The sequence below is a fragment of the Vipera ursinii genome (genome assembly GCF_947247035.1).
Source record: "Vipera ursinii genome assembly, chromosome: 1".
NCBI lineage: Eukaryota > Metazoa > Chordata > Lepidosauria > Squamata > Viperidae > Vipera > Vipera ursinii.
This window is the reverse complement of record NC_139512.1, coordinates 40,602,136-40,616,398: the sequence shown is the minus strand read 5'-3', so window position 1 is coordinate 40,616,398 and position 14,263 is coordinate 40,602,136. Positions and strand designations below refer to the sequence as shown.

At 46.5% G+C, this 14,263-nt stretch overlaps 1 protein-coding gene and 1 long non-coding RNA gene across 2 annotated transcripts in view; both read left to right on the top strand.

The window, feature by feature from the left end:
• Positions 1-14,263, top strand: part of LOC310650755 — an 852,012-nt gene that overhangs the window by 185,167 nt on the left and 652,582 nt on the right. The gene's annotated exons all lie outside the window — the stretch shown is intronic.
• CCDC197 (coiled-coil domain containing 197) overlaps positions 1-14,263 on the top strand; it is a 44,873-nt gene that overhangs the window by 26,267 nt on the left and 4,343 nt on the right. The window contains exons 3-6 of the mRNA XM_083379473.1: positions 1,510-1,667; positions 4,326-4,408; positions 12,247-12,419; positions 13,795-13,905. Coding sequence (XP_083235599.1) covers positions 1,510-1,667; positions 4,326-4,408; positions 12,247-12,419; positions 13,795-13,905 — 525 coding nt within the window. The remainder of the gene's footprint in view (positions 1-1,509; positions 1,668-4,325; positions 4,409-12,246; positions 12,420-13,794; positions 13,906-14,263) is intronic.

Sequence of the window (14,263 nt, the reverse complement as noted above, 5' to 3'; positions counted from 1 at the left end):
TTACCTTTTATGAGACAGTGAGGAGATCACCAATGCCTCTCACCTTTCCAAGGTCTCTTCCCCCTCCTTTGTGGAAAGAAGAGGAACAAAACCAATAGCATTGCTTGTCTTGGGCATGTTGGCTTTGGGGACATGCCATACTTCTACGGCCTCGCTGGACTTTCTTGGGTCACTAGGGCCATGGCAAGACTCTCACAGCCTGGTTTGCAGCAGCCTGGTTTTTCCTGATGGAAGACTGGTGCATCCAGGCATTTGGAGGTCAGAAAGCAGCATGTTTGCTCACCAACTCTCCGGAAAATAAATCTTGGTTATTAATTTGTTTTTTCTGCATATAACAGAGGTTTGAATTAGATGATCTTTATGGTTCATTCTAATTCTATACATCTATGATTCTTTGAAATCATCATGTCAGCTTCCCTGCCTTTGGCTATGAAGATGAAGCACAATTCTAATATCGCGAAGGTGCTTTTTTCTTTAAGGACAACTTTGGCCTGGATGACTGAGACTATCCATAGACATTCACATTACTAATACTTGACAGCATCTTCAAAAACCAGAAGGTCTATTACACAGTTTAAGGATCTTCAACTGTAGGTTGATAGATTTTTGCTAAATTCTAAGAGATACATTAAGTGGAATGTGATTAATAGTCCTGTATCAAATGTTATGTATTGGGCTCACTTGTAATACCACATGGTTAGTTGGAGCAGCTAACGGCTCTCCAGCAACCCAGACTCCAGGTCTCCAGTGCTGCTATTGGCTGTCCCTAGGTGGCAATGGTTGCTTTAAACCTATTGGCTGCCGCCTAGGGGCTAGACTATAAATTGCTGCTAGTTGCAGCCCAATTCTCAGTTCAGATTCTGCAAGCAATAAACCATGAGTTTTCCTGAACTCACTTGCCTCGTCTTCTTTCCTGCACGAAGAACCCACGACATAACTTCAAACAAACAAGAACAATATACACCAGCTGAAAGGACTATACTGTGTAGGCCAGATGTCCAATCTCTTTTCTAGCCCAAACTGAAATGCATGTAGTAGGTCCTGCCGAGCTACCAAATGGAGAGTGGTCTGCCCACAATAGATGTAATAGATCAGTAGGAAATGGGCATATCTCCGCTCCATCTGTCATCACTGGCACTATCACTGAAGCAGCATAAAGTGTTTATATACCAACATTTGTGAAGAGGAATGATATTACTTTGTCACTTCTTGTCCTAGCTTCTGTTTCATCAGAGAACAAATCTGCCATCTTTTACACAGGCAGCCTCTCACATATTTGTAAATGAGCTCTCCCCTCAGTCTAGTTTTGATCCCCCCCACACAACTTCAACAGAATTTGGAAAGAAATTGTGCAAAGGTCAGGACTTTGTCTATCTGTCTGTCTGCCAGCACAACGACCTTCCAAGAACTGAACAAAACAGGGCCAGATTTGATATAGGGGAAACAGATCTTCTGAGTAGTAAAACTAATGCGAAATTCAGTAAACATTTTCTCTCCTTTCTTAATCAGAACAGGACTCAGGCTTATGGATTCCAAATTTATCTCCAAGAATGTGATCTGAAAAAGGAACGTGCTGTTGCAAAATACAAGAGTGAACAAACAAACAATGCACTAAAGAGGCAAGAAATACATACACTGAAAAGAGAGATTCAAAAACTGAAAATTAGGTATGTGACAGATTGAGGAGACGCCAGGAATTTAGGCCTGAGATTATATAGTCAATGTGAATGGTTGGGGTTCCAAATATGATGGTAATTTGCTACAGCAAGATAAAATTATCTTTGGATCACCATACACATGGCATGTGTAATTATCTTTATAAATTAAAGCATAAAATACAATATAAAAAGTACTTCAATTCTGTTGAAAATAAAGCAAGCCTAAAATATTTCACCTGAGCAGTTCTGCATTTGGAATGAATAGGTTTGTGGTTTCAGGCTTGACCTTCTACAACAGGGGTGGCAAACCATGGCCCTTTTGACTTGTGGACTTCAACTTCCTGGCTGGCTCAGGAATTCTGGAAGTTGAAGTCCACAAGTCATAAAAGGACCATAGTTCCTGATCTCTGCTTTAGAGGCTTCAGAGTGATTCAGTCTATTATCTACTTCTACTGCACTTCTTTATATACCTTGTGTCTGTTTTCTCACTGTGACTAGCAATGCTAATTGTACCATGAAGCAAAATGAGGTGACTGTTATAGGCAGTAAGTATTGAGGTGTCCTAGAAGTGAGACAGATATTGGAAACCCAGACAGAACTGCTTGTGCATGTAGCATACACTGTATCTCCTCAAAATGTCCTGTCACAAGTACTGAATAAAGATTTGTCAAGCAGCTCAATAAAATGGAAAGAAACTCTTTTGATGAACATTGCTGGGAAGACTGAGATTGTATTGCAATATTTGCAGGCAGTTTCTCCAAATGAATCCCATAACTAGATAATTTATCTATACTGGGTAAATGGATGATATGCTAGCATATATGTTCCTCTTCTATAAATATTAGCATATCTATAATACGCTAGCATATACATCCTACTCTCTGAGCAGTGAAAATATTAAGAAACTGAGTATTTGCCTGTGCTTTATTTCCTTTAAAATGAGGTTGCTAAAAGTTCTCTGGCAAGCTATAATATTTGCATTCAAATTTAAAAGATACTGGTTTGCTCTAGAAATAAAAGATTCAGATAAACACTGGAGCAGACATTCAAATTATCTAGCTCTGACAAAGATCTCTGGGGAATGCCCAGCTCCCCCACACTAAACATTATTTTCATTTGCCTTGGTTATGCTACTTCAGATACCACATTTACAAATATTTCTTGATCATATAGAAGGCTATTGAGTTCCTTTGAAATTTCCAGTATGCAACAAAAATATTTGCCAAGCTTGGCCAGGAATTTTTAATGAAATCTTGTTCAAAGCCCAACCTTAGAATCATAGTGATCAAGGATTCTGTTTAATTCTCCAATACACAAAGCACTATTTTATATTATAATATTATTCTAAAATAAGAAATGTAGATTAATACCTTTGAATTAGAGGTTTATTTAACTGACGAACTTGGAAAGATATTCAGCATAGAGAAACATCTACTTTTCATATAGAAGATGTAGTCTTGGATATTTATCCGTGGGCTGTTAGGCTTTTGAATGGGATATAATCTTATGCAGAGTTGACTTGGGAGGCCGGGATGTGGTGTAGTTCGTTCACATAGTGTGGTGGGATGGAGGGTTTGTTGTCACTGTGTGTTGGGGGGAGAGAGCACAGGGGGAGGCTCAGCTAATCTCAATGTACACATGTTGTACTTTGACAATAAAGGTTGTTTATTATTATTATTATTATTATTATTATTATTATTATTATTATTATTATTATTATTATTATTATTATTATTATTATTGTAGTTGATAGATCTCAGGGAATGGGTTGTGTTCCTGAAGGGAATGGTGGACATAACTGGACTAGATTAATAAATAATTGTTCTGATATAAACCTGCTTCAGAATGAGTTTGAAGTGAAAGATTGGTTGAATTTTTACTGTGCAGTTTCTTAAAATCCTCTTGAAAATATAGCTCTATTTTTACACAGTTGCTAGTTGGGAAACTGTTGCCAAGGAAAATTCCAAAATGTGGGATCCCCATCAATCTCATTTCTGCTAACTCTCCAATGAGCAGGGTTCCCCTGTAGCATTTCCCTTCTCCTTCTACACAACTGATAAGAATAAAGAGACATTGCTGGTTACAGACCAACTCTATTTATTTGCATTCAAAACTTAAGGACAGCGCAACTTACTATGTGCGTACAACAATTAAGAAAATTCAGTCCTTTACTGAAAATGGACTCTTTCTTTCTGCTAACACCTACGAACACTCAAAACAAATCTAGCATGATTTAAAAACCTAAGCATACCCAAACTATTCAGACTTCCCCCGTCTCTGTGTACTTACATCCTTGGTTAACTTGCAAATGTCTCATAGAACAGTTTACATTCTCCTCATTCTGGCTCAGTCTGATTCTTCTTGCTCTCCCTGCTGCTTCTGGCCCAAATCTAGGTTGGCTGCTCTTTGTCTCTTCCAGACCTTTTCCAAATCCAACTGATCTTCACTTGGATGCTTCTCAATCTCTTGGCCTCAGTCCTTTGCCCAGTCAATGCTCTGTGGGAGTCTTTTCTAATAACCTATTTACCTGCTCCATCTGGAGAGTTCTTTTTACTTTGTGGTGGTTGCATGATAACCCTTCCACCGTATGACTGATAATATATAGCTATCTCCTAGCAAAATATTTTTGATAAAACATCAATAAATATCTTTGTTCTGTTTCTTCAGACAACATGAGCTACAGAAGAAGATAGCCAAATATAAATGTTATGGATATTTTTTGAAAAAAATTGTCAACATGTTGCCACCAGGTGCGTACCATCATTAAAACATTCCTTGAGAAAGATTTGCTTGACATTGTACCATACCCTTAAAAAGGCCACAAAACAGTCTGCAAAACTTTTAAAACCTGTAAATCAAGTTTTAATGACCATTTATCATTATTTTAAATAATTATCTTAATCTCATTAATCATCTCTTAAATAATAAAGTAACAAATAAAATGACAAATTGAATGACACATATATTCAAATAGGCAGCAAATAAGATTCTGAGACCTAAAGCAGCAATTATTGACAATATCAGTCAGCTCCTCCCTGCTTCACAGACGCACAACTTTTAATTTAATTTAATTTAATTATGGGACTTATATGCCGCCCTATCTCCCGAAGGACTCAGGGCGGCTAACAACAATAAAACAACAATAAAACAATAAATACAAATATTAAAAGAATTAAATTTACAAAGCCACACTAAAAACCAATAAAAGTTAAAACAAAATTAAAACCCCTATCTTCAGTCCAGGTCGGCCAGTTGGAAAAGGTATGTCTTTAGGTCGCGATGAAAAAAACGGAGATCTGGGATCATCTGAAGTTCTCGGGGGAGCTGATTCCAGAGGGCAGGCGCCCCAACAGAGAAGGCCCTCCCCCTGGGGGTCGCCAGCCGACATTGTCTGGCCGACGGCACCCTGAGGAGACCCTCTCTGTGTGTGCGCACAGGGCGATGGGAAGTCGTTCCTGGCAGCAGACGGTCCTGTAAATATCCCGGGCCTAAGCCATGTAGGGCTTTATAGGTAAGAACCAGCACCTTGAACCTCACCCAAAGGGCAACCGGCAACCAATGCAGCCCAAGCAGGAGGGGTGAAATATGGGAGTATCGGGATGCTCCCATCACAACCCGCGTGGCCATATTATGCACCAGCTGAAGCCTCCTGGTGGTCTTCAAGGGCAGCCCCATGTAGAGAGCATTGCAGTAATCTATACAGGAGGTGATGAGTGCATGAGTGACCGTACGTAAGGCATCTCAGTCCAGATAGGGGCGCAACTGGTGCACCAGGCGAACCTGGGCAAATGCCCCCCTGGCCACGACTCCTATATGATGTTCTAAATTGAGTCGTGCATCCAGGAGGATGCCTAAGATGCACACCCTATCAACGGGAGGCAACACCTCTCCCCCCATAACCAAAGATGGTAAATCTTGGACAACACGAGATACTGATACATAGAGCCACTCTGTCTTCGCCGGGTTGAGTTGGAGCCTGTTCTTCCCATCCAGATTCACACCGCTTCCAGGCAATGGGACATCACGTCGAGGGCATCACTGGGTTGGTTCGGAGTGGAGATGAAAAGCTGGGTATCATCAGCATATTGATGATACCTCACTCCGAAACCATGTATGATCTCACCCATTGGCTTCATATAGATGTTGAACAGGAGGGGAGAGAGGACCGACCCCTGAGGCACCCCACAATCAAGGGGCCTCGGGGTTGACCTCTGTCCTCCTGCCAACACCATCTGTGAACGGCCTGTTCTGAACCAGCCCTCTTCTAACAAACCCCTTATCAGAAAGAAGAGACTGGAGAGCGTCCAAGGCTAAAAGGCTTCTGCCAAGATTTAATTACGCAGTTAACAAAAACACTAGAGCTTGTCTTCTCAAGCGGAAAAGTTGCTTTCAGCAACCAGCCCCTCCCCAAACACTCCTTTTATAGAGAGCTCAGGGCGTGGTCTCCCTGTGCCTCCTCCCGAGGAGTCCCATAGCCTTTCTTTGTTTGTTCCTGCTCGACTGCCTCCTGCGTCGGGCGTCCTTGAACAGGGCCAGCTGTGGGTCATCATCCTCCGCACTCTCGGGCTCACGCAGCTGAGAAGAGGTCCCCGGCTGAGGACTCTGCAAAGCCTCCAAACCATCATCAGCCGGTTCGTCTCCCTCCTCCCCCTCATCTGAGTCCTCCGATACGTCGGAGCCGGCTGTCGGACCCACAGGCTGGCCCTGAGTCACAACACTATCCCGCACCGCAGGGCCCTTCCCCCGGGTCTGCCGATCCGGATGCGGTCGGGATGGGAACTGTTCGTGAAAAGCAGTCACCAACGCAGGGGCATGAAGGGCGGTCGCGTCTTCCCATGTGACGTCCTCCGGCCCGTACCCTTTCCACTCGATCAGGTACTGGAAGCGACCTTTCAGCCAGCGGGAATCCCTGATGCTGGCGACCTCGTACTCGGGGGTGCTGCCTCCATCACGAGTTCCTGATGGGGGAGGTTCCGCTTGGCGAAGTGGACAGGCCGGTTGTTCGGGGACCAACAAGGATCGATGGAAGACGGGGTGCACGCGCAGGGAATGTGGCAGAGTTAAACGATAGGCGACCGGATTGATGACGGCCTCGACTGGGAACGGTCCAAGGTAACGGTGGTCCAGCTTCCTCGCCGGCCGAGTGGATGGTAGGTTCCTGGTGGACAGCCAGACCCGATCCCCCACCGATAGTGGAGGCGTATCCCTTCTCGACCGATCGGCGAACCTCTTGTAGTCGGCCTTGGCCTTCTCCAGCTGCCGTCGCACCAACCGATGGATCGCCTGTAACTCCGTCATAAATTCGTTCGCTGCCGGCTCCGATGAGTCCACGGGAGAAAGGGGGAAAAACCGGGGGTGATAACCCACGTTGGCCAAGAACGGTGTCATCTGCGTGGAGGTGTGCTGCGAGTTGTTAAAGGCAAACTCGGCTATGGCCAAATAGTCCACCCAATTGTCCTGCTGCAGGTTAACGTAGCAGCGCAAATACTGCTCTAAGGTACCCCCGTCGGTTTGTGGATGATGCGCGGACGAGAGGCAAACCTTAATGTCCAACGCCCGCATCAACTCCTGCCAGAAGCGGGCTGTAAACTGGGCCCCCCTATCGGAGACGACTCTATCGGGAAGGCCGTGCAGCCGGAACACCTGTTGGATGAACATGCGACTAGTGGCGCGAGCTGACGGTAAGCCGCGACAAGGGATGAAGTGCGCCATCTTGGTCAGCATGTCCACCACCACAAACACTGTCGTGAAGCCAGAGGATGGGGGTAGATCCGTCAGAAAGTCCATGGACACAGCCCCCCAGGGTCTCTTGGGTGTTGGCAAGGGCTGCAGTAAACCAGGCGGGGCCCCTGTCGCTGACTTGGCCTGCCTGCAAGGAATGCAGGAGGTGACATAAGACTGGACATCGTGTCGGACTCGGGGCCACCAAAAAGTACGGGAGACCAAGTTCAGAGTCTTGAACAGGCCAAAATGCCCCGCAGCCGGGTTATCATGACACTGGCTGAGGACGAGTCCCCTGAGTGGCCCTCCTGGAACATAGAGCCGGTCACGATAATACAGGAGTCCATCCGCGACCGACCAAGGCGAATCTGGCCCCACCTCTTCCTTCCGCTGAGCCACCCACGCCTCCTGCTGCTGCGCCTCCCGGATCCGAGCCCGTATATCCACCGGCTCCCGCACCGCAGCAAAAGACTCGACGGGGATCACTGTCCTGGGCGGAAGCTTGTCTTCCGCTCGGGTGTATTCGGGCTTTCTGGACAGAGCATCCGCTCTCTGGTTGTGCCCGCTTGGTATGTACCGCACCCGGAAGTCAAACCTCGCAAAGAAGAGGGACCACCGGATCTGGCGTTGATTCAAATTCCGAGCGGTCTGCAGGCTTTCCAGATTCTTGTGGTCCGTCCGGACCTCGATCTGATGCCGCGCCCCCTCCAGATGATGCCTCCAAGCCTCGAACGCTGCCTTGATGGCCAGCAGCTCCTTCTCCCAGATGGTATAGTTGCGCTCCGAGGGGTTCAATTTCCGAGAGTGATACGCGCAAGGGAAAAGGGTACCGCTGGGCGTCGTCGCCTGGAGTAACACGGCCCCAATGGCAATGTCGGAGGCGTCCGCCTCCACGACAAACGGCCATTGCGGGTCGGGATGTTTCAAGATGGGCTCCTTCATGAAGGCGTCCTTCAAAGCCTGGAACGCCTGTTGTTCGGGGGCGTTCCACTGGAACCGAGTCTTCTTCTGCAGGAGCCGGGTGAGGGGGGCTGTCAAGGCAGCAAAGCCAGGGATGAATGTCCGATAGTAGTTGGCAAATCCAAGGAGTCGCTGAACGTCCTTCACGCGACGCGGGGGTTGCCAACTCTGCAACGACTCGACTTTACTCGGCTCCATGGCGATGCCCTCAGGAGAAATGCGGTGACCCAGGAAATCGATGGTCACCTGGTAGAACTGGCACTTCTCCAACTTGGCAAACAGCCGATGTTCCCGGAGGCGCTGCAGGACCTGACGGAGATGCTGATGATGCGCTTCACGCGACGGGGAGTAAATCAGGATGTCGTCCAGGTAAATCACGACAAACTGGTCCAACAGATCCCGAAAGATATCGTTCATAAAATGCTGAAACACAGCGGGGGCGTTGGTCAAGCCAAACGGCATCACCGTGTACTCGAAATGTCCATAGCGAGTACCAAACGCCGTCTTCCACTCATCACCCAGCCGAACCCTGACGAGGTTGTAAGCTCCACGCAGGTCCAGTTTCGTGAAGATCTTAGCCTCCCGGAGTCGGTCCAAGAGCTCGGGGATGAGGGGCAGCGGGTAGCGGTTACGCACCGTGATGGCGTTGAGTTTCCGGTAGTCACAGCAAAGCCGTAACTCGCCCGACTTCTTTTTGACGAAGAGCACGGGCGCAGACACTGGCGAGGACGAGGGCCGGATGAAACCACGAGCCAAATTCTTTGTCAGGAAGTCCCGCAATGCAGCCAACTCGGGCTCCGACATGGAGTACAAACGCCCCACTGGGAGAGGCGCATCAGGGACTAGGTCAATGGAGCAGTCGTAGGGCCTGTGCGGGGGTAATTGGTCCGCCTCTGACTCGCTGAACATGTCAGCAAAGTCGGACAGTTCGGGAGGCAAGGAAACCCCTGGGGAACCCTCCACCTGGCCGGCACAGATATGGCAGGTGTGGTCCACGCACTGCAAACTTGGGAAGGTGACCAAGTTCTGAGACCAATAGATCTGTGGATCATGCGCCCGGAGCCACGCCAGTCCCAAGACCACGGGGAAGTGCAGATCCGAAGTGACATAGAACTGAATGGCCTCCACATGGGTACTGATGGCCATACACACGGGTTGCGTGGCGGCCGTAATAGGCCCGGACAGGAGCACTCGACCATCGATGGTCTCCACAAGCATGGGCGGATCCACTGGACACTGGGGAACAGCCCATTTGGCCACAAAGGCCGAATCCATAAAGTTAGTGGTAGCCCCAGAGTCAATTAAGGCATGGACCGGAATCCCCTCTGGCTTGCCAGGAAGGATCAGACGTGCCTCCAGAATCAAATGCCGTGGAGGTTCACAGGCACCGTCGGAACGGCGTCGCTCGGCGTGGTCGTTGTGGGTCGCCCGATCTTTCACACCGTCTAGATCGGGCTCGGGCCGTTTCCCGACAGCAAAGCAGGGGACTTTCTCGGGGCAGGCTTGATCACTGACGCCCGCTGACGCTTCTTCGGGCAAGAAGCAGCCAAATGTCCAGGGTCCCCACAGTAAAAACACAACCCCCCCGATCGTCGTCTGTCCATTTCCGTCTCCGATAGACGGGACCTGGCGGCACCCAGCTCCATTGGCTCCTCCCTCTGGACTGGGGGCTCACGCACAACAGGAGCGGCAGGGGTCTGTGGGGTGGCACGGCGACTCTTTCGCTGCTGCAGCCGGGCATCGATCCGCAGACAAAGATGGATCAGCCCATTCAGGTCTGAGGGAATGTCCACGCGGGCCAGCTCATCCAACATCTCCTCCGACAAGCCATCCTGGAAGGCATCCACGAGCGCAGCCTCATTCCAGGCGGAATCCTGGCTAAGCAGCCGGAAATCGCTGATGTAGGCCTGTAGGGGGCGCTGACCCTGCCTCAAAGCTTTCAGGCGTCGGGTGGCCGTCTGCGCCTTAATTGGGTCCTCATACATGAGGCGCATATGGTCACAAAACCCCCCAAAGTTATCCAACAAAGGGCTAGGCTGTGCCAACAGAGGCGTGCCCGAACGAGCTGCATCTCCCGACAGAAGGCTCAACACGAAACCCACCTTATCTCGGTCAGTGGGGAAATCAGCTGCTCTCACGCTGATAAAAAGCTGGCATTGTCCCAGGAAGGCAGGAAACAGTTCTGGATTGCCAGCAAATTTATCCGGCATAGCTATCTGACATTTCCTCCTGGGTGGGGGTGCAGCATGTACCTGGGCTTGTAGTTGCCCCACTTGAGCTGCCAGCAAAGTGAGTTGCTGGGTGAGCTGAGCATTCTCGGCAAGAAGCTGCTCCATCGTAGTTGTAAGGGGTGGGAGGCTGAAAGCAAACTGTTCTGAACCAGCCCTCTTCTAACAAACCCCTTATCAGAAAGAAGAGACTGGAGAGCGTCCAAGGCTAAAAGGCTTCTGCCAAGATTTAATTACGCAGTTAACAAAAACACTAGAGCTTGTCTTCTCAAGCGGAAAAGTTGCTTTCAGCAACCAGCCCCTCCCCAAACACTCCTTTTATAGAGAGCTCAGGGCGTGGTCTCCCTGTGCCTCCTCCCGAGGAGTCCCATAGCCTTTCTTTGTTTGTTCCTGCTCGACTGCCTCCTGCGTCGGGCGTCCTTGAACAGGGCCAGCTGTGGGTCATCATCCTCCGCACTCTCGGGCTCACGCAGCTGAGAAGAGGTCCCCGGCTGAGGACTCTGCAAAGCCTCCAAACCATCATCAGCCGGTTCGTCTCCCTCCTCCCCCTCATCTGAGTCCTCCGATATGTCGGAGCCGGCTGTCGGACCCACAGGCTGGCCCTGAGTCACAACACGGCCCGAGAGGTAGGAGGAGAACCACCGTAGAACAGTGCCTCCCACTCCCAACCCCCGGAGACGTTGCAGCAAGATACCATGGTCGATGGTATCAAAAGCTGCTGAGAGATCTAATAGGACCGGACAGAGGAATAACCCCTATCCTGAGCCCGCCAGAGATCATCCACCAGCACGACCAATGCCGTCTCCATGCTATACCTGGGCCTGAAACCCAATTGGTACAGATCCAGATACTCAGTTTCCTCCAGGACCAATGGGAGCTGCCGTGCCACCACGCTCTCAACAACCTTCGCAAAAAAGCGAAGGTTGGAGACAGGATGAAAATTATTTACATTATTTAAAATAGCTGGGTCCAGAGCAGGTTTCTTGAGGAGGGGCCTCACCACCGCCTCCTTCAAGCCATTTTTTTAAATGAAACTGATGTAAGACAATGTAGAGATTTATTAGGCTTGGTAGTTTAGATGAAAAGGTGGACAAATGAAGGGCTTGGCATTTTCCTTTAAATCCCTGTAGGATTCTTTCAGGATTTTATGTGATGTGAAAGGACGAACTTTTGTCCTTGACAGTTTGTCCTTTCACATCACATAAAATCCTTTGCATTATACAACATTAATTATTTGTATATTCTTACCTGGCAGTAAGGCGCTGTGAACTGAAAGGCTTATTTTTCAGAGGCATGCACACTATACAGTAGGACTGTTGTGCTATTTTATTCTTTCTTCATTTCTAAAAGGCAACACCCTCATTCCTCTTATTTATGATCGGTTTCTGCCTTTTTTATGTTCTTCAACGATAGAAGGGCATTTCTGAAAAATAGGCTATTTTGGCCTTGGAGAAATTGAATCCTCTCTAATGCATCTGAATGATTTTTATGGGCATATTTTCATATAAACAGTCTCTCAGACTGATGCTGTACTAGAGGGCTCATGTTCACATGTATGTACATGAATGTAGCAACTGACCTTTCTGCCTCACTCAGGTGGCAGTTCTAAGCTCTTCGGTAACCATTGCCTAATGTGTGTTGTCCTTGAAAAATATAATCTCCCCTCTTTTCTATTACAGACTTTTGGGGATATCAGGAAGATTCTGTCATTAAAACCCTCACACAAAGGCATAAGACCCTGCTCTCTACAAATCAGAAGTTGAAGAATCATTTGTCCAGCCAAGAAGAAAACATTGAGACAATCCATCATAAAAGTGCTGCCATACAAGAAGAACATAACACAATGAGATTTGTAATTTTACCTGACCATGTGGTTTTATGAAGCTTAATTATGACTGTATGTTTACTTCAGAGGCCTGGTTATCCATGCCACAGAGTCTGTTAGTTCTCTACTTATTTCTTAATATGGAGTCAGTTCTGCTTTCTGAAAAGGATAAAGCTTTAAAAACTATTATCAGTGCAAAGCACACTCACCTTGTGAATTTTGCGCTTCATTCTCTAATTATTGGTACACCTATTCTCTGAGCAGGATCTAATTATGGTCATCCCTCAAAGACAGAATATTTGATTTCAGTTTTATGAATGGGATATAAATGGATAATCTAGCAGGAGAAAAAAAGGTTACAACATTTCAGTGTACACCATTTTATATATTTCAGTATGGCATTAAAGTAAACAAGCTATTAGTTGAATATACTAATCAAAACCTGACTTTTCCTCCAAGCACTGGGATAGGGTGAGGTGGATGAGAGGATTTAGTGATGGACTGCATGCAGAACTTAATTTTGGAGCCAGGTTTTTAATGTTTATGGTTTTAATATGTTAATGTAATAGTCATAACGATTAAAACCATAACCATGAAAAATCTGGCACCAAAGTTAAGCTTCCAAATGCAGTCCATCATTAAATCCCCTCATCCACCACACCCTATTTTTTATTATTAATTTTGTTTTAATGTTGGTTGGGAGCCACCCAGAGTTTGATATAAGATGGATGTTTATATATGTGTTAAATAAAATAATAAAATAAGTAATCATTATGGCCATTTTCTTCAGATTTGGCCAGAATTAGTAGCAGTCCTAGACAGCATAGGCAATAGTAAGACATGCTAGGAATTCTAGTTAGTTTAGTACTTCAGCAATATGTTGAATCAGACTTATCCTGCAAGTCAGTGAGAGAACTCTTAGAAGAATCTGATCTGCATTCTCCAAATCTTAGCGAGAAAGATTTAGTCACCTGCTCTATGAACATTTTTATAAAAATATTAAGGATTGTACTGGGATGGTGACAAGCAAAGTGATTGTTCTGCTTCCTGGGTCCTTGTCCAGCTCAGTTGTATATTTTAGTGGGGTAAAGAAAAAAAAACACTCTCAAAATAAGAACCCTATTTTATTGACCCAGATTCTAATTCACCATCACTCCTGGAAACTCAGTAGATTACTTTTAGCCACTGTCCTTGACCCAATCTAACTCAAAGGATTGTGGTGGTCCCATGTTCCAAGGACTGAAACTATTGTAGTGCAGTCTAGCCATCTATTGACCAAATTTTATTACTGTAAAACCACCAAAATGACATATTTGTAACTGCAGATGAGAGGAATCAGATGCACATTTTTTTTTCTTTTTGCAAAAACCTATCCTTTTTTCTATTATATGCTTCAACCTAGGTATTGATTAGCAAAGTTTCTGAGCTCCAATCAAAGTATAATGCACTGAAGGAAAGAAATATATATCTGATTAATTATATTGATAATAAAGAAGGCATCATAAGTCAATATGTAAGTATCATGCACTTCTTTTTCTCAAAATCCCCCCACTTTTCTTCCAGCATTCAGGCTAGAGTGGGAATGAAGAAATATTGTTTTCATTTAAAATGCAACTTTGCAGTTCAAAAGGGCAACATTGGTCTCTCTACAAAGGATAGGTAGTGTAATGTATTGGGATTTTACTTGAACTGTTTCAGTGTTTGAATGGTGCTTAACATAGTGTCTGTGTAACGGTCACTAAGCCAGACTTGCTGTCTCCAAGAAGATCATTGGATGATTTGGGGTGGGAATGGGTTCCTTTAAACCTATTGGCCGGCACCTAGTGGCCAACTGTATAAGTAGCTGCGCAGAAGCCTGTTTCAGTTGGCTC